The sequence below is a fragment of the Canis lupus genome, chromosome 19 (genome assembly GCF_003254725.2).
Source record: "Canis lupus dingo isolate Sandy chromosome 19, ASM325472v2, whole genome shotgun sequence".
Taxonomy (NCBI): domain Eukaryota; kingdom Metazoa; phylum Chordata; class Mammalia; order Carnivora; family Canidae; genus Canis; species Canis lupus.
The window spans coordinates 12,997,287-13,016,159 of NC_064261.1; the positions used below are offsets into that span (position 1 = coordinate 12,997,287).

An 18,873-nucleotide genomic window follows, 5' to 3' on the forward strand; every position below is an offset into this window, starting at 1 on the left:
CTCCCCTCCTGTCATTGGCTGGGAGGCCCCCAGAGGGGCGGGGTCGGCCGTGGGGTTGGGGAGGGCAGGGGGCGGGGAGGAGGAGGAAGGCGCTGGCGGGCAGTGATGGCGGCGGGTGATGGGGACGTGAAGCTAGGCACCCTGGGGAGTGGCAGCGAGAGCAGCAGCGACGGCAGCAGCGAGAGCCCCAGCGGCGTGGGAGCGGCAGCAGAAGGGGGCGGCTGGGCGGCAGCAGCGTTGGCGCTTCTGACGGGGGGCGGGGAGATGCTGCTGAACGTGGCGCTGGTGGCGCTGGTGCTGCTGGGGGCCTACCGGCTGTGGGTGCGCTGGGGGCGGCGGGGTCTGGGCACCGGGGCCGGCGCGGGCGAGGAGAGCCCCGCTGCCTCGCTGCCTCGCATGAAGAAGCGGGACTTCAGCTTGGAGCAGCTGCGACAGTACGACGGCTCCCGCACCCCGCGCATCCTGCTCGCGGTCAATGGGAAAGTCTTCGACGTGACCAAAGGCAGCAAGTTCTACGGCCCGGGTGAGGAGGAGTTGGAAGGGGAGGGGGAGGACCTCCTGCAGCTCCTGTGCGACCCCCCCACCCCCCGCGAGACGGGGAGGCCCCTGGGCTCCGGGTTAGTTTGCCCAGCCTTCCCGACGTCTGGACCCCTGCGGCTTGGCTCCTGCACCTGGGACGGCCCGCCCCACACACACCCCCAGCTCCGGGCGCCTGCAGGTCACCCCCCCGGCCCAAGTGCAGGTTTCAGTGTCGCCCCAGGAACCGGCTCTCAGCTCTCCTCTTTCTCCCATCCCGTTCCTCCACGAAGCTTTTTCTTCTGCTGATTTTTTTTTTTTTTTTTCAGAATCTTCCCAGTTGTCGCCCGTCACGCTAGCCCACTACCTTTCTTGAGCTTTCTGATTCCTGGGATGGGTGGGGGCAGGAGGGACGGGAGATGCCTAATGTAGGGACCCAAAGTTTGTAGGCCAGGTAATTCACAGCTTTCCTTTCTTTACTCTGTTTTGTCACTGATCTCCCTTTTCTCTACTATTCCCCATAAGGCCACGTTTAGGTACACGTACTTCCAAGCCCCCACCGTTTAGCTTGTGAAGTCTGAGCATATAAGCAACACCTCAGACTTTTTTTTTCAAACCAGTTTTAGTATGGAGATGCTTTCCAAGATTAACACTGTATGTAGGATGAGGACAGACCAGAATGTAGATCTTAATAAAGACTGGCAAGGATAGTCTCCCTGAGTTTTGGAGGTGGAGCTCAAATACCCAGCAGGCGGGCCTGCCTGGTTTCTTTTTACTTTTTTTTTTTTTTTTTTTTGATAGTAGGAAGGCAAGTATTCAAATCCACGTTGATAATGACTTGTGTTTTCACTGAGCAGCAAAAACTTAAAAGAGCTACATAAATCCATACCCCAGTGCACCAGTTTTGCAAGTTAGAGATTTTTAGAACTTTGCTTTCCGAGAACCGTGTGTGCAGGGTAGTTGGGTTAGAAACCCTTCCTTTGCAATGTAGTTACAGCATACATTTCAGATTATGCTAATAAACTTCAGTTCAGACTCATGGAACCTGTTGGTATACGATAAAATTGAGCAACATTGTACATCCTGGTTATGTAGTAATTAATCCTAAACTTAAAGTGACTACAATAAAAAAATACATAATAAAATTAGGGACCTAGAGTGACCTGTTATTCTAAAGAATACATCCAAGCCTCAAATTCGAGGGGGTTGACAAGTCCCAAAAAGAAATTGGTTTCTTCTTGATGTAATCTGTTAGTCCATGAGATTCACTGGCACTTAGAAATACGAACTTCTGATTTCAGCGCTTGGTGGCTGGAATATATTTTGGAAGTGCTTTGGTTTGCTGTTAAATGGAATAGAGATAAATTGTAGATTTTTATGTGTTGGACTATTTAATTTTTAGTTGCTTGTATTTTTGTGTATAGATCCGCATTCACTTTAACCAAGTCTTAGATAATGCTTCTGGTTGTTTAAAATTGAAAAGCAGATGTCTACGTACTTAATTCAGCCGAAAGGGTTAATACTTTTTGTTTACTTGAAAGTATATGGGACAAGAGAATAGGGCCAAACTACAGTAATTAAATGGACATACCTATTTAAATAGCTAATTTTTCTAAATCAAGGATTTGAACAGTATTTGGTACCTGAAGTTTCTTTCTCATTGATAATAAAATGTATATGCAGTAATTGGAAACTGTGTATAGGTTTAGATTTTCAATATTGAGCTTGCCCAACTAAAAGATTTGCTTTTGCAGCCCCTATCTACACTGACAGTGAAACAAACAAAGTATTAGTGCAAAGAAGCATATTAGTCCTTGCGCATTATGCCTTGCCACTATCTGCAAATAGCTAGGAAAGGCTGTCCTACTCACAGTTTAGCAGCCTCCAGTGGCGAATGTTATACAATAGAAATTAAAAATTAAGAGTCATAGATGTGATGTGGATAGCCTTTGTGTGGCTTAAGCATTGAGCAAGCTCCTCAGATAATAAGGGAGAAGTCAGTTTCAGGTTGGCTTCCATTAATTCCCATGTCCTGATGAACAGCCAAAGGGTAATTACTATTTTCTAAGTATTTATTGATCAACCTAGTAGAGATGTTTGGAATGTTATATTATTGAAAGGAGCCTTGAAAGGAGCCAGATCATCTATGGGCTTGGAATATGTTGATATTTCACATTAATAGAAGATGTAACAGTTTTTCCAAAAGTCTTGAAGCCAATTTCTGGCTATGAAATAGATATAAGTTCAGTTTGGGTTTTCATTTTTATTTTCATCCTCAGGTCAACTGAGCACTTCGTAATAGAATAATTCAGAAGCAATGATCTTAGCCTGACAATCTCAGTAGCTTGAAAGAATGAGCTGAGAAGCAGAAAACCTTATTCTATGCCTAGCCAATATCTACATTTCACAGTGTTGGTTTTAGAATTAATAATTATTTTGTGGGTTTTTTTCTGTGTCGAAGATACTGTTTTTTTAGTCATTTCTAAAGTTCAGGTCTTAAAAAATTAAATATTGACAATTTAGTGGAGTAAACACATGTTGGCAAACAGTTGGCATTAACTACATTTGTCAGCATTAAATTTAGTAACAGTTCAGGCACTTGGCCAGCATGTGAGGAAAGTGGTCATGTAAGAAACAATGAATATGGGAGGAGAAAGGAAATAAGATTTGTTAAGCACCTACTACATTAGATCCATTAATTTGTCATCTCCACAATGCTTCAGTGAGGCTAATAAGTATTCCTGCCCTCGGAGTCTGAGGTTTAAGTATTTTGGGTAAATTGGCTTGAGTCATACAGACGTGGCTCTCAAACCCAGATGTATTTAACCAAAAAGCCTATCTGTACTTCAGGTAAACTATGTTCTGGGATAAATTTGTAGAGAATCTTACTGTTACTTTTATACCCTCTCCTGGTTCCCATAAAGATTTAAAGCCTTAAACACACTTTCATGGATATATGTTGTGCTGTCCAGTATGGTAGCCACAAGCTACATGTGGCTTTTTAATTTTAAGTTAAATTAAAATTAATATATTTAAAATTGAGTCCCTCCATCACACTAGCCCCATTTCCACTACTCAGTAGCCACATAGCTACCATATTAGTGTACCTTATAGAGTATTTCCATCCTCCCAAAGAGTTCTATTGAACAGCATTGATTCTAGAGGTCAAGGTAGAAGGAGGAGGAAACTCCATTTAGTCAACTTATTATCTCATTTAACTCTCAAACAGCCCTTGGAGATATGTTCCTATTTTACAGATGTGTTTTGCTCAAAATCACATACTTAGTGGCAAAGCTAGAAATCAAACAGTCTGACGTCTTCACAGGCCATCCCTTCTCATTATATCACAACAAAATATAATTTTATACACTTCTAGAGTCAAAATAGAGTAGGAAGACTGGAAGATAGTATAATTTTAAGTAACTTGATTTAACATTACTACAATGAAATTCTACCAAAATAGCGTTTTTATTTATTCTTTAGAATGGCAAGAAATTTGACCTTTCTAATAGTTTATCCTGCATTTCTGAAATTTAAATATATTACTTCCCCCTTATTCCATGTAGCATTTTCTTTGACACAGATCAAAACTGTATTTTCTCCAACTTACCTTTTAAGTTCTATTGGAAAAGAAAAAGTCCTATATAAAAGAGGTACTCAGGGATCCCTGGGTGGCGCAGCGGTAAAAGAGGTACTCCATGAGATGCCTCATATTTAGGAAGATGGAGAAAGGAGCACATGTACCTTTCAAATGTTTTTCCTCCTTTTTAAAATTTTATCTTCAATATGTTAACTTTTATTTATATAGTTTGCAAAATTGCAATTAAACCAAGAGTTGCAACATATAGATTAGGCCCAGCCTGACCTCTTCCTTTATGGATATCCTACTGGCACTACTGAGCTCTCATCCCAGCTTTAAAGCCAGCCAGCTGGGTCTGTTTGAGCTAATGGCCATACACATCCCTACCTTTCAGGAAAATAAAAGGATCAGCTAAGTTTTCCGATAAGTTTTGATATTCTGCTCACATTTATACTAGTTATTTCTACAATACCTACTCTGAGTTCAGCATCATTCCATATGTGCTTAATCTTTGGGGGAATTGTATTTGTGTTAAATACTAATGCTGAGTATTAAAGGATACCTGAAAGCATATATGAGACCAGAATATGTTATTCATCCTGGAAGAAAATAGATTTAGTAACATCTGGAGGTAGCTATTCGAATTCTTTTAATAATTCTTTGAACAGTCTGTGACAGAGACTGCTCCTTTCCTCTGTACCTGTAACAAACATCACTAAATAACTGCTGTGTGCTTAGAACCTGCATCTTGTCTCAAGATCAGTAATACAGAATTTCATCTCCCTTTTAAATACTGAGAAGGAATTGCCTGGATTTCATCACGTTGTTGCTTAAATAAGATTTTGTAAAAAATGAGTTAACTGAGTTTTCAAAACAGATGGGTTCCTATCCAATGTGGAGTTATGGTATATTTGGGAAAACAGACAATAAATAAGCATTCAGTATATAATCATAATTTGTAATGAAATATTCTATGAAAGAAATGTATAGGATATGTAATAGGGAGTAACAGAGGACTTTAGATGGCTAAGAAAGGTACTTTATTTATATTAGTTTATCAAGAAAAGGGTGTTGATATTTAAGCAAAAACCTAAAGAAGTCAGCCACCAAGATCGGTGTGAGAATGTTCTGATGCCATCCAGATCTAGAACTGCATATTGTATTAATCAGAAAAGAAAGAAATATCCTTAACCTTTACTGATTTTGAGATTTGACGTCAGCCTTCATTTGGTTAGTATTACCTCAGTGATTCTTTTTCTACCCTTTATTCCACTGATCTGTGGTATGTTTTATTCATATTTTTTTAAGTTTGTTTAATCGAATCTAGTATCAACACTATCTTTTTTTTAAGATTTTACTTATTAAGAGAAATAGTATGGGGCGGGGGCGGGGGGGGGGGGCGAGGGGAACGCAGGGAAAGGCAGAAGGAGATCCTCACTGAGCAGGGAGGCCAATATAGGGCTCCATCCCAGGGCCCTGAGATCATGACCCAAGTGGAAGACGAAGGAAGACACTTAATGGACTAAACCACCCAGGGCCCCCCTCAATACTGTCTTTTAACAGCTTAATTGGTTTATATGTTTTGTCATTACTAGTGTATTTAGACTTATTTCTACCTTCTTATTTAGTAATTTATCTTTGTCATACTTTTCTTTGCCTCTTTTTCCTTTTTTTCTTTCTCAGATTATTTTTTTTAATTCTTCCACTTTTTCTCTCTACTTATTTGGATATATTCTATTACCATTCTTTTGGTAATTTCCTTAAAACTTTTGCTATAGACACTATTCTTCTGAAGAATATAGGAATATTAGCCAAACATTTCTGTGTGAATTAGAAAAACTCTCTTTAAGACACTTTACTATCATTTGAGGGAATATTTCTTATTAAAATACAAAACTACCATGTATGCAAATGTGAATGGTGTCCTTTGGGGTGGTGTAGTATACAGCCATAAGTTGTGGCCATGGGTTAGAAAGCTTCACTGTATTCCTTCCCTCACCTTATTTTCTACGGTATTACTATCAGACTTGTAGTTCTGCATTTTTCTCAAACTCCTCCCCCAAATTGATTCAAGTATTACCTTTTTTTTTTTTTAATTGCCAGCCCTCATTTAAATTTACCAACATAGTTACCATTTTCTTTATTCACTGTCATTTCTTGGATCTCATTCCTTTGTTCAGGGTTCAGCTTTCATTTTAGTGAGGTACATCCTGTAGTTTTTTCATTGGCAGAAAATAAATTCGGTCTCCATATGCCCTTATTCAGGAATAATACTATAGGTTTCAGATATAAAATTGTAGGCTGATTGTTTTACCTCACATCTTCAATAGTACTATGCCACTGTCTTCTACCTGTCTTCAGATCTGCTTTTGGTTTATTTTCATTCCTTTGATTACTCTATTTTTCCCTTTGTCTTGGAATTCTGCTCTTTTACTAGGATTTACCTAGGTGGCGATTTAATTTTTTTTAACATGTGCCAGATTCTACTAAAACTTAAGGATATGTGTCATCCATTTATTTTAGAAAATTTGAACCCATTACCTCTTCAATAATTGCCTCCCCCATTTCCTTTTAATAGATACACATTAGCTTTTCATTCTGTCCTTTGTGTCTCTTAACCTTTCCTTATGTTCCATCTCTTACTTACTTAAAAATTTTAAGCAGACATGCTATAGTTCTTTAATCTGCTTGTATTATTCTGTGGTTGCCAGTTTTCATAACTGTTATATGTGCTTACTCCTTCATGGTGGTTTGTTTCTTCATGTAGTTTATAATTCGTGCTGCAAAAACTTCAGCAGTTATGGTCTATTTCTTGGGCATTTTTTTTCTGTACTGTTTCTTAAGCCCTAGGTTGTAGAAGTCTTCCTGTATAGCGTCTTAGATGTATTTCTAAGTAGGGCCTCATGGAAGTTTAAAAAAAAAAACAAAAACAAACTTTAATTTTTATTAGATAATATATATTCAAAATAGAACATTTTAAAGCACATATTGTGAAAAATAACCCAGTTATCATGTTCCCCTTCCTAGAGGTGAGGCACCAATCTGGGTTTTTTTTTTTGTTTTTTTTTTGTTTTTTTTTCCCAGAACTATTGTCTGCAAGTACAAGCCTATGGATATGTATCTCTCTCCACACACACACACATATAGTTGTATGTTGTACAGACTTTTAATATTTGGAGAGCCTTTCATCTCAGCATAAAAAGAGCCATCTTAGTCTTTTGAATATATATGTATGTGCTATTATATGAATATAACATAATTCAACAGTCCACTATTAACAAACATTTAAACTGTTTCCAATCTCTTATTAATACACAGTGCTGCTATAAATATTCATGTACATGTTCTTTTATACATGTGAATGAACTTACAAGGAAGATTCCTAGAAATACTGAGTCTTAGGGTATGGGATGTTTTTAATTTGCGTACTTATTTCTGAATTGCCCTCCAGAGAAATTGGACCAATTTGCACTTCATGAAAATGAGCATTTCTCACCCCTTTGCCAAAAATGTGATACTAAACTTCTTGGTCTTTGTCAATCTGAGAAGTTAAAATGGTATCTCAATATCATTTTAATTTACATTTCCTTTTTTGGTGAGGTTGGACACCTTCAGGATTTTGAGTCATTTATGTTTCCTTTCCTACAGATTATCTGTTCATATGTTCTTTGCCAGTTTATCAATCATGGTAGTGGTCTTAGAGATTTTAGGTTTTATTTAAAAAGTGAATCAACCTTAGTTGCAAACATTTTTCCTGATTTATTTGTCTTTTTACTTTATTTACGGTATTTTTGTAAACTACACAGAAATTTTTGGTTTTATGTATTCAAATTTATCTTCTTTTCATAGCCACTGAGTTTTCTATCATAAGTTACTTAAAGTTTTTTGCACTAAAAAGATTATTTTTTAAATATGTAGTTTTTTTCAATATAGTTTTATGGTTTGGGTTTTTTAGTTCCATTTGGAATTTATTTTAAGTTATGAAATAAGTATTTTTACAGAAAGTTACTTAGTTACCCCCACACTATTTATAGAATAATTCTTTTTTCCCCCAACTCCTATTACCCTTGCTCTTCTCTAAATTCCAATAGATATGTAAGTCCATGCTATTATTCTTCACCTTAGAATTCTCATTCTGTGGAGGCTGTGTAAACTCAGTCCCCACTCCCACATCTGGCACAGGCCTGGGATGTTGATTTTTCAGTTTTTCTCGTCCTCAGCATAGCCATAAGCACTGGGGCCAGGGCCACTGAACTGAACCTGTAGTATCACTGACAGCCTTCTAGTTTGAATTTTAAAAACAAGATTGAGTTGGGGAAAGTATTTTACCTGCCTAAAGTTGGAGACCAAACTAGACAAATACTTTCCCCTTTTTATACCAGTGCCTCTAAGATTTGCCCAATATTAAATGTTGGTTGAAGCTTCTAGAACCCAGATATCTTGGCTTCTTGATGAGTATTCTTTCATTTTCGCCACACTACCTTCTCCCTAAAAGTCTTAGAACTTCCTAATCTAAATATTTAAAAAATATGTATTATTTGGATCTCCTTTAATCACTTTTTGCATTATTGCTTCATTTGTTCCAAGACCCAATTTGATCTTATTTGAAATAATTACTCAATACCAAGTATATTTAGGGTTTTTTTTTTAAATTGTTTTAATAATCACAGAAGACAATATTGTCAAACAGGCTAGAAAACTAGGCTGCTTATAAACTTTAATGAATTATAGCTTGTCCCTGAGAGCTATGGTTTTTATACTATAGAAATAACTGAAATACTCATTCTGGAATTTTCTCCCCTTCATAAATACTAATGTGGCTATATAGTCATCCCAATAATCACAAAATTATGTTATGTATTTTAGAATTTTATTTCCTCTTGGAATTTTCTGTTCATTAAATTATTCCTTAAAACATTTTCTTACAGTGCCATATGTTTTTGCCTTTTCAAAAATATGTTACCCCATTCTACCTGATTATATTAAAGTAAGCAGTTTTAGGATTCACTAACTGGTAGATTTTTTGAGTTTTGAACTATAAAAATCTGTGCCATGGGTTGTTGTGTTAACTCTTAAAGAGTATTAATAAAATGTGAATTCTAGTATAATGTCATTTTGATATATTTAATATTATGTTTGAAAGATTTATTTTGGGGCACCTGCGTGGCTCAGTCTGTTAGGAATCTACCTTCAGGTCATGAGCCCAGGGCCCTGGGATGGAGGCTGCCTTGGGCTCCCTGCTCAGCACAGAGTCTGCTTCTCCCTCTCCCTCTGCTCTCACCCCCACCCTGCCTGCTCATTCTCTCTCTCAAATAAATAAATAAAATATTTTTTGAAAAAGATTTATTTTTAAAATGTCTTAGAACATTTGTTATATAAGTGTTTTCAAGAGAAACTGCTTTGGTTGAATAATTGCTGTTTATTTTTTGTAGCAAGAATTTTCTGGAAATTTTAAGTCCACTTTTATGGCAGCATCATATTACAGTCTTTGATAAAGCAACAGAATATTATTCCCTTAGTCATAAGCCCTAATAGTCAAAATAACCATTTATATAAACTAGCCTTTTTTTTTTTTTTTTTTTTTTTGGTAAATTACACCAAAAGATTTAATACCATTTAAAATTTGCTCTCCTTGGATAGTTCTCTGTTACTTTAGTATTATGGATAGCCAAGTATGGTTATCAAAATATTGGAATCTGTAACATTTATGTTTGTTGTGTAAGGGAGCAGTGGAATGGGGAGTTATTATTGCCTTCTCAGATGACACTTCTGATTGTATCATGAATACAGAGAAATGTAGTTTAGTTAGACCTCAGATTCTCCTTTCTCTGAGCACTTCCATTCAGTTCAAATTCTAGTTCTTAATATTTTGTTTTGTTTTGTTTTAGTTCTTAATATTTTTTATGGTCTTACAGGAAAAAGTAAAGAAAACTGTTCCAAAAAGACCTTTTCAGAAGTTAAATGCTTCCTGACGGAAATCCTAAATGTGAGGAATACAGCTTAATATAGTTTAGAGAGTGGGGAAGTATTATGTTAATCACTGAGTCATTATTTTCTATTTAAGAGTTAATAAAACATTTTGCCTAGAAATAGGGTTAGATTATTAACTGACTCAGGTTCACTGTTACTAAATCAGCCATCTAAAACCAAAAATAGAACATGTTTTATGAAGTTTTGTCTTTACATTCATTCAGTGTTGAGGTCTCCTTAAAAAGTTGGCAGAGAATTTTATTAGAGAATGCATTGGTACATAATTAATATACTCAAAGATGGAGGATTTTCTGATTGCTGTTTTTATAATGATCATCTTTTCTTCTCTCCTTTTTACCATTTAGATGTGTTTTATGGTTTATACTCTGAAGCAGATTGACTTTTGCAGGCCAGGGAGGTTAAATATTGTAACAAACTGATAAGAAAAGCTGTTGGTATATACAGCTTTTTTGTTAATTCACTTCATTTTGATTTAACAGCTCTTCTAAAATACTTACTCCCCTGAAATTTTGTAATTAATGAAATGCTCCAGTTTTCAGAGTCATCCTTCCTTCTTTGGGTTTATGGGTCCTCTGTGTGTTTTCTTTTTTTTTTTTTTTTCTCTGTGTGTTTTCTTAACTGTATTGTGTTTGGAATAGAAAAGTGGACATAGTACTTCCCAAGTCTGTTGATAAAATTTTAGGCAAGTCACTGAATGTCTCTAGTCCTGTTCTGCCAGGTGAGGGGGCAAAAATTGTTCCTTCCACTTTGCAAGACTATTAGAGAAGAGAATCACATTGCTAGAAAATTCTTTAAAAGGTGGAAAACTATCATTCTACATTTGTAGGTTTTTGTAGCCCTGATCAGTTTTATTTTTTCTTTTGTACTTATGACTCATCGCTGTTTTACGTTTGTCAGCATTACTTTGCTTTCATGGTTTCTCAAAAAACTTACATTGTTTTATCTGTCTCTCTTATCTGTCTATCTATCTATCTGTAGCCTCCATCTCAGGAAAAACAGCTATTGGCACAAAGCATTTGGAGTCATATAAATAAATAAACAAACACACACAACTACTTTTTTCACTAGGAACTGTTTGCTCTTGCTTGATTTTCAAAGTTAGTATTTCTCTAAAATACTTAATTCCAATTTAAGGAACAATATTGAATTTCTCTTAAATGCTTAATACCCTGTTTTCAATGTCAATTGAGATAATGAACAATAGATTGAAGGTCATAAATTTTGGCCAGTTGTAAATAGTGTCCTATTTTCTTATATAGAAGACAAATTTAAAAGCTTGCTTGCTTATTTATTTAGTTAGTTAGTTAGTTAGTTAGTTATTTAAGATTTTATTTATTTATTCACAAGAGACACACAGAGAGATAGAGGCAGAGACACAGGCAGAGGGAGAAGCAGGCTCCATGCAGGGAGCCGGATGTGGGACTCCATCCCAGGACCTCGGATCATGCCCTGGGCCGAAGGGAGGCGCTAAACTGCTGAGCCACCCAGGAATCCCTGATTTAAAAGTTTAAAATGGTAGCCTAAGTGTATACTAATAGGAAAATGATTAAATTTTAGGTATATTCATTAAGAAGATATATGACCATTAGATGGTAATTGTGAATGTCACCTGATATTAAGTAGCAATATGGAAAATACTTAGGAATAGAAAAAGCAGAATAAAAAAGTACTTTACTGAGAGGAATTACCTTTATTGTCATGTTAAGGTATCAATACCTAATAATGCTACTTTTAAAATTTATCACAAATGCCACTTCTGGTTCCATGCCATAAACTTTCCAAAGAATGAGTTTCTTATACTCAATGAACTTTATGGTGTAATGCTTTCTGTAATTCAGATTAATGTTCACAAATGTTCTGATTATTGTCTATTTAAGTAGAATTTTTATTTTTTTATTTATTTTTTAAAAGATTTTATTTATTTAATCATGAGACACAGAGAGAGAGGCAGAGACACAGGCAGAGGGAGAAGCAGGCTCCGTGCAGGAAGCCTGATGTGGGACCCAATCTCGGGACTCCAGGATCATGCCCTGGGCCAAAGGCAGGCGCACTCAAACCAATGAGCCACCCAGGCGTCCCTAAGTAGAATTTTTAATTCTCTGAAATGTACAGATACTTTTCTGACACATAACCTTCAGTTTCCTAAAGGCTTTCAAATATGAATATAGGTATTACTCTGCTCATTTAAAAATTAAGAAATTTCTGGTTTTTTCTTCTTGTTTACTTCTCTTTAGAAAGTGTTTTGTTTTTGTTTTTGTTTTTTAAAGATTTTATTTATTTATTCATGAGAGACACAGAGAGAGGCAGAGACATAGGCAGATGGAGAAGCAGGCTCCATGCAGGGAGCCCGACATGGGACTTGATCCCGGGACTCCAGGATCAGGCCCTGGACTGAAGGCAGGTGCTAAACCGCTGAGCCACCCAGGCTACCCTATATTTTACTTTGTTAACTGGACAGTAAGCTCCCTTACTGACCACTGTGTTGCTCATAATAATTAAGTTAGGAATTCTAGGTTTTTTTTGTTTTTGTTTTTGCTTTTGTTTAAGTTGAGATTTTATTTATTTATTCATGAGAGACAGAGACGGAGAGAGGCAGGCTCCATTCGGGGAGCCCGATGTGGGACTCGATCCTGGGTCTCCAGGATCAAGCCCCGGGCCAAAGGCAGGTGCTAATAGACCGCTGAGCCACCCAGGGATCCCAGGAATTCTAGTTTTAAAATCATTTTCTCTAAATTACCTTTGTCATGCATGGAAAACTATAGCCTCAGGAAAAAAAATTTTAATTTGTAAAATTAGGTATTTTGGACATCTTTTTTTTTAAGTATTTATTTAAGTAATCTCTATACCCAACATATGGCTAGAATTCATGACCCTGAGATCAAGAGTCAGATGCTCTTCCGACTGAGCCAGCTAGGTCACCACTTAATTTTTAAACCAACATTTTTTTTTAAAGATTTTATTTATTTATGCATGAGAGACGCAGAGAGTGAAGCAGAGAAATAGGCAGAGGGAGAAGCAGGCTCCCTGTGGGGAGCCCAATGTGGGATTCAATCTCAGAACCCCGGGATCATGACTTGAGCCAAAGGCAGACACTCAGCCACTGAGCCACCCAGGTGCCCTATATGTGTGTTTTTCTAATTCAAACCAAATCATAATTTATATATACATACTCTTCTGAATTGCTCTTTTCAGTTACTCTATCATGGACTTTGGTCTGTGTACATATAGAGACACTTCATTCTTGTTGATGATTATGTGCTTATTCCATTAAATTAATGTACTGTAATTTAATTTTTTTGGTGTGGAAAATTAAGTTGTTTCAGTTTTGCTTATTATGTGTTTTAAAGAACTGAAGTGTCTTTTTTATCATATATTTGGGTGGGGGTTTTGCTTACCATAAGTGAATCTGTTTAAATGATCAAAATCAAGAGTTACTCATTTGGAATTACAGCTAATATTTTGGAAGAAATATACTGTGTTTCTCTTTTATGTCAGGCATGTGCGAGGCATTGAGTACTAACATGAGCAAGACAATTGCTGCTCTCTCTCAAGGACAAACTGGGAATGGCTCACTTCTGTCAGCATGTAAATCATGCCATTCTTCCCTAGAGAGGATGGTTCCTAATTCCTTGGACAAATGCTAATCATTTTGTGACAGAAGAACTGTTGGGGTGCCTGGGTGGCTCTGTTGGTTAAGCATCCAATTCTTGATTTCAGTTCAAGTCATGATCTCAGGGTTGGGAGATCAAGCCCCACACGGGCTCTGCAGTGGGTGTGGAACCTGCTTAAGATTCTCTCTCCCTCTTCCCGCCCCTCCCTCACCCCCAAAAAACAATAGAAACTTAAAAAAAAGAACTGTTCCTTATAGTCATCTCCTGTTTCCCAAGAGCTGTGACAAATGCAAACCATTGTTTGATGACTTTTTGTAGTTTATATAGGTAATTGTGAGTATATTCTGGTAGTCACATGATACTTATTTTGAAAATGGGTCATATGATTTATCATTTATCAAATGATAAAACCAATCATTCGACAACGACCTGTTGAACATCTACATGTGCTATTCATTGAACTAGTCAGTGGGGGTACAAAGATGATACAGTCTGTGCTCTCACACAACCTGCTTTGAATAAGAGGAAGAAAAATATTTTAGATCCACAGTTGACCTGAGTCTTTAACAGGTGCTTATTAGTGGATGTTCTGTTGATTATTTGTAGACACCACAATTAATGAACAGCAATCAGTGAAGCATTATCTCCCCTCAAACCAGCTTCCAAACCTAGCTGCTGACGTTTCCTCTTCTCCCTAATACAGTATAGTCTTCAACCTTGAATACAAGTTTTGAGGTATCTGAAATTTAAATTTTAAATTTTCAGTGAAAAACTTTACTTTGTTCTATAGGCAGATTTCCAAGAAGTTTCTTCTCATTATCCCGTCTTGTATCTGTCATGTTTTGAAATTAAGGCTGTGTGCCAATTATGAGTCATTATGAGGTTTCTTTTATTTGGCTTTTTCCTTTGAGACATTCTAAACTAATGTTAAGGTAATGTCAATAATTTATTTTTCTTCCCCACCCCCAGCCGGTCCATATGGAATATTTGCTGGTAGGGATGCCTCCAGAGGACTGGCGACATTTTGCCTAGATAAAGATGCACTTAAAGATGAATATGATGATCTCTCAGACTTGAATGCTGTACAGATGGAGAGTGTTCGAGAATGGGAAATGCAGTTTAAAGGTACCTTCATTTTGTTGGGTTCTTTGGAAATACTAAATTTATGGCCAAAGAAAGTATACACTGTTTCACACTCCTTAAGAGCCTAAGGATATCTGTTCATCACCATCATTGTTTAATGATAAGAATAGCTAAATGACAATGATTGTTACATACTATTATTTAAAAATCCATCTTTAAAAGTTGCGTTACAAACTATAAGTCTAACAAAAAGTGTGACACCTTTAGTCTTATAAGGCTTTTTAATTAATGTATAGTATTTTTAAATTTAGGCTTCTATTTAAAACTGAAGTGATTTTTAATATTGATACTATTATTTATTTCAAAATTATTTTATTGATCTTACTCTCAAACCATAAAGAAAAAAATATGTTTCCCTTGTAGTATATCCTCGTGACATCAGTTATTACCTTCTGTGTGACAGTCCAGACAGCTATTTATGTGACCTGTGTATCCCTTGGAAACAGTTCTTTTGGCTTCTTGGCACTTGAACTGATTTTAGGGTAGGAAGCAGTCCTCCTATCTTCTCCTGATTTGTCAGTGAATTCACTTAATCTAAGTTCAAATCCTGACCAAGAAATAACTAACTTCAAAATAACTAAAAGAAATAACCAAATATGTATCACCTTGGACACTGCAGTGTTCTAAATTAAATACCTGGTAGCATAAGCAATATTAACAGATTTAAGAGGAGAGTTTGGTGGGAGAAAGAATAGTGGTATGCCTGGGGCCACACCCTGAGATCTCAAAGAACAGAGCATAATAAGTAACAAATGACTTTGCTTTCCATTTGATTTATTTTCCTGGGAGTACTAGCATAAATCACATTTTCTCCCCCAAAATATTTTCTGGTTAGATCTACTTAGCATGATCTCTTAAGTGATTCTGATGAAATGTCCTTGATTAAGAACTGGTAGTATGGAACACTCTCGTGCAAAGCACAGTCCCCAAGCTTGGTAAATTCCTTAATCCTGTTTTCTTTTGTTCAAGCCTTACATGAATACAAAGACCAGCCAAGGTGTGCAATAGGAACAACCTAGCCTATTCTATATAATTCTTAAAGAGGCAAACACCTTCCCTGCTGTGTAATGGAATAGTGAAACAAATTTGATCACTACTGATTTTCTTTTGATGTATTTTTCAGAAAAATATGATTATGTAGGCAGACTCCTAAAACCAGGGGAAGAACCATCAGAATATACAGATGAAGAAGATACCAAGGATCACAATAAACAGGATTGAACTTTGTAAACAACCAAAGTCAGGGGCCTTCAGAACTGCAATTCTTATTACTCCCTTTCACAGAATGTCCAGCGTCTTTGGATTTGGTTCACCTGCTGCAAAAAACATTCAACAGATTGTATACAAGCTAAATGAGTCTCACTATGAAGATTTGAATCCTAGACATTATTTACGCTGCCAAACTCATTTGTTGCAGTTGTTTGTAATGTCTGGTGGGGCTTCATCATCCTGAAAAGGAGGAAACAGGGACTTTTTTAAAGAGCAAGAAAGTCACAAGGTTACTTTTTCCTTCCTTCCTTCATTCCTCCTTCCCATTCTACTACCCTACCTCCTTCCTTTCCTCTTTCCCTCCCTCACTTCCTCCTATTTTTTTAAATCAAAGACAAACAGATATGTATTTGCTACTTAAGTGTACAAATCTCCTAAAAAACAAGGGATTCGTCTGCTTTTTTTGTTTTGGTTTAGCTTTGAGGGAGGAGACCTGGGCAGGAGAGGTTGGTGGTGCACATTAATTTGAGTGGTTTAGGTTACCGAAATATTAAAATGTGAATTCTCAAACTTTTCTTCTTGGGTTTTATCAGGGAAAATTAAAAACTTTTATTTCTAAGAAACCTTTCTAGGAAATTAGAAGAAGGGATTTCAAGTGGGTCTAAGTCAAAGCTAATTCGCCAATAGCAAGATCATTTGAAACTAGTTTTTATCCCTTCCCTTCCCCTAGATCAAATCAATATTAATTGTGCCTTATTTCACTTACATAGACTTGAATTATTTTAGGGAAAGCCCCTATGTGAATTCAGAAGTCACTACAAGCAGCATTGAGAGTGAAGTTGGGATATTCTGTTGACCGCAAAACCTTGATGTCATTCTGTGTATATAGAATGTAAAAGGAATATTCAGTGTTACTGCCACATATGTTAATATACACAAACTTAATTAGCATTGTAATGGCCAAATGCATTCCCTCATGCTTTTTCTCTTTTAAAAAAAAAAAAGGAAAAACAAATCAACTCTGTCCCCCAACAGCTGCCTAATTTAGGAGTCTGACCCTCACATCTCATTGGTGTGGGTGCATGGGGCCGTAGTATGGATGTTGTATGGGTGTGTCTGAATGTGTGTGAGAGAGCCTTGGAAAGGACTCTGCAGATACTGTAAATACCAGTACCGTTTTAATAAAGCATGTACAATAAACCAAAACAAGCTTGAGTTGGACTTTATATAAAAACTGTAAGCCAGTGCATTATGATATGGTAGTCAGGATTGTGCATTTGATTCAAGATAAGGAAAAATCTTGGAAATGAAAAGCAGGCACTGGTTAAACAAATTGTACACATTGTACCACATTCACTGTAACTTTAGGAAGAAATTCCACTTTGTGGAACATTCTCAAGAGATCTGAGATTATTCAGGTAAGAATTGATATATAAAAATGTACATATTTTTACTTTATATTTTGATGCCAACTGATTATACTAGAAGTAATAGCACCGGCTGGTAGTTATTGAACACAGAATAATAAAGGATATCCTACTGATAGGTACTGAATCCTTCTATTGTTCGTTTGAAAACGCCCTTACTTAAAAGCTCGATATATGTCAAGTTACTGATTTCATCAGGACTACTTGGTAGGGGACAAGTTACACCAAAAAAGGTAATTTTATTTAACCAAGTCACAGTTGAAGAAAAGACTTATTCTGCTGTATGAGTATAGTATATGCAGAAGCCATCAAAAAAAAGGGGGAAATTTAAACTGCAATAATAAGCTAAAGTATGTAAAATACTACATTCTATTATATTCGGTCTTAGAATTTTTTGTAGAAGAGGATGAACTTCAGCCAAATCTTTGCTAAAGACTGGTTGTAAAGACTGAAGAGTGTTGGTAAATGCTTTGTGTGTTTTTATGTAAAATATTTTCTAAACAAATTTGTTAAAGTACATGTTCTCTGTAGTAAACATATAAATATATATATATATGAATCATTTGACCCTAAAGTTCAGAAATCTACACTTGTGAATAGAGAAATCCTAAATATCCATGCAGTAAAAATTATGCAGTCTGTTAAGAAAACTGAGTAATTTTGTGTTTTGGACTTGAAATAAACCGTGTTCTACAGACAATTCCTCAATTTTAGTTGAGTGTTTCTCATTTTCAGGTAGTTTGCTGGGTAGTCTTGGAGTAAGGGGATGGGAGCTGTGGTGGTATTTTTGCTGGTTTCCCCTTAGCCTCCATTTCCCTGACCTCCTGATTATCAGAACCACTTGAAGTGCTTAAAATACAAATCCTGGTCCCCAGTCCAAACCTACCACACACAGAGCCAGAATTGAAAGAGATGGTTCTCAGACTCTATTTTTAAGAAGTGCTGTGGTAATTCTTGTGGTAAGGCACATTTGAGAAACCACACTAATCTTTTCAAGTTACATTGTCCATTCTTGTCATCCACTTGAAATGGAACTTACTTTTGGTTAATTTGGGTCTGGTTTCCTGTATTTGGTTTCATATCATTCCCAGAACTTCCTCGGAGTTAAAGTATCAGGGGATTCCACATAAAAAATCTAATGTGATTTTTTGAAAAGAATTTTTTAATTCAGATTTTTGTCTTTTGATAGCATCTCAAAGTTGGCATGTTTCTCAAATCTATACTGTGTGTACTACTCCGTTTCTCTCCATTAGGAAATGAACCCATTCAGCTACAGATCAACTTTTTAAAACTTCGACCATTATGTGAAGGCTTCTTCATATTTTCCTGACAGTAATTCTACCTGCCATTTTTTGAAATCTGCAGAATCCAACTCTATACCTACTTCTACCTATAA

General features: G+C 36.5%; 1 protein-coding gene across 1 annotated transcript; it reads left to right on the plus strand.

Annotated features, from left to right (window-relative positions):
* Positions 1–74: 74 nt before the first annotated feature.
* Positions 75–18,177, plus strand: PGRMC2 (progesterone receptor membrane component 2). Its single transcript, XM_025420602.3, has 3 exons — positions 75–523; positions 14,668–14,823; positions 15,965–18,177. Exons 1-3 carry the CDS (start codon positions 106–108, stop codon positions 16,060–16,062), a joined length of 672 nt encoding a protein of 223 aa, XP_025276387.2. The 5' UTR covers positions 75–105; the 3' UTR covers positions 16,063–18,177.
* The last annotated feature ends 696 nt before the right edge of the window (positions 18,178–18,873 follow it).

Excerpts from the sequence above, each read along its gene's own strand:
- PGRMC2 (XM_025420602.3), top strand. The coding sequence starts at position 106 with ATGGCGGCGGGTGATGGGGACGTGAAGCTAGGCACCCTGGGGAGTGGC. Across the intron at positions 524-14,667 it reads CAGCAAGTTCTACGGCCCGG|CCGGTCCATATGGAATATTT; the intron begins GTGAGGAGGAGT and ends CCCCACCCCCAG. Across the intron at positions 14,824-15,964 it reads ATGGGAAATGCAGTTTAAAG|AAAAATATGATTATGTAGGC; the intron begins GTACCTTCATTT and ends TGTATTTTTCAG.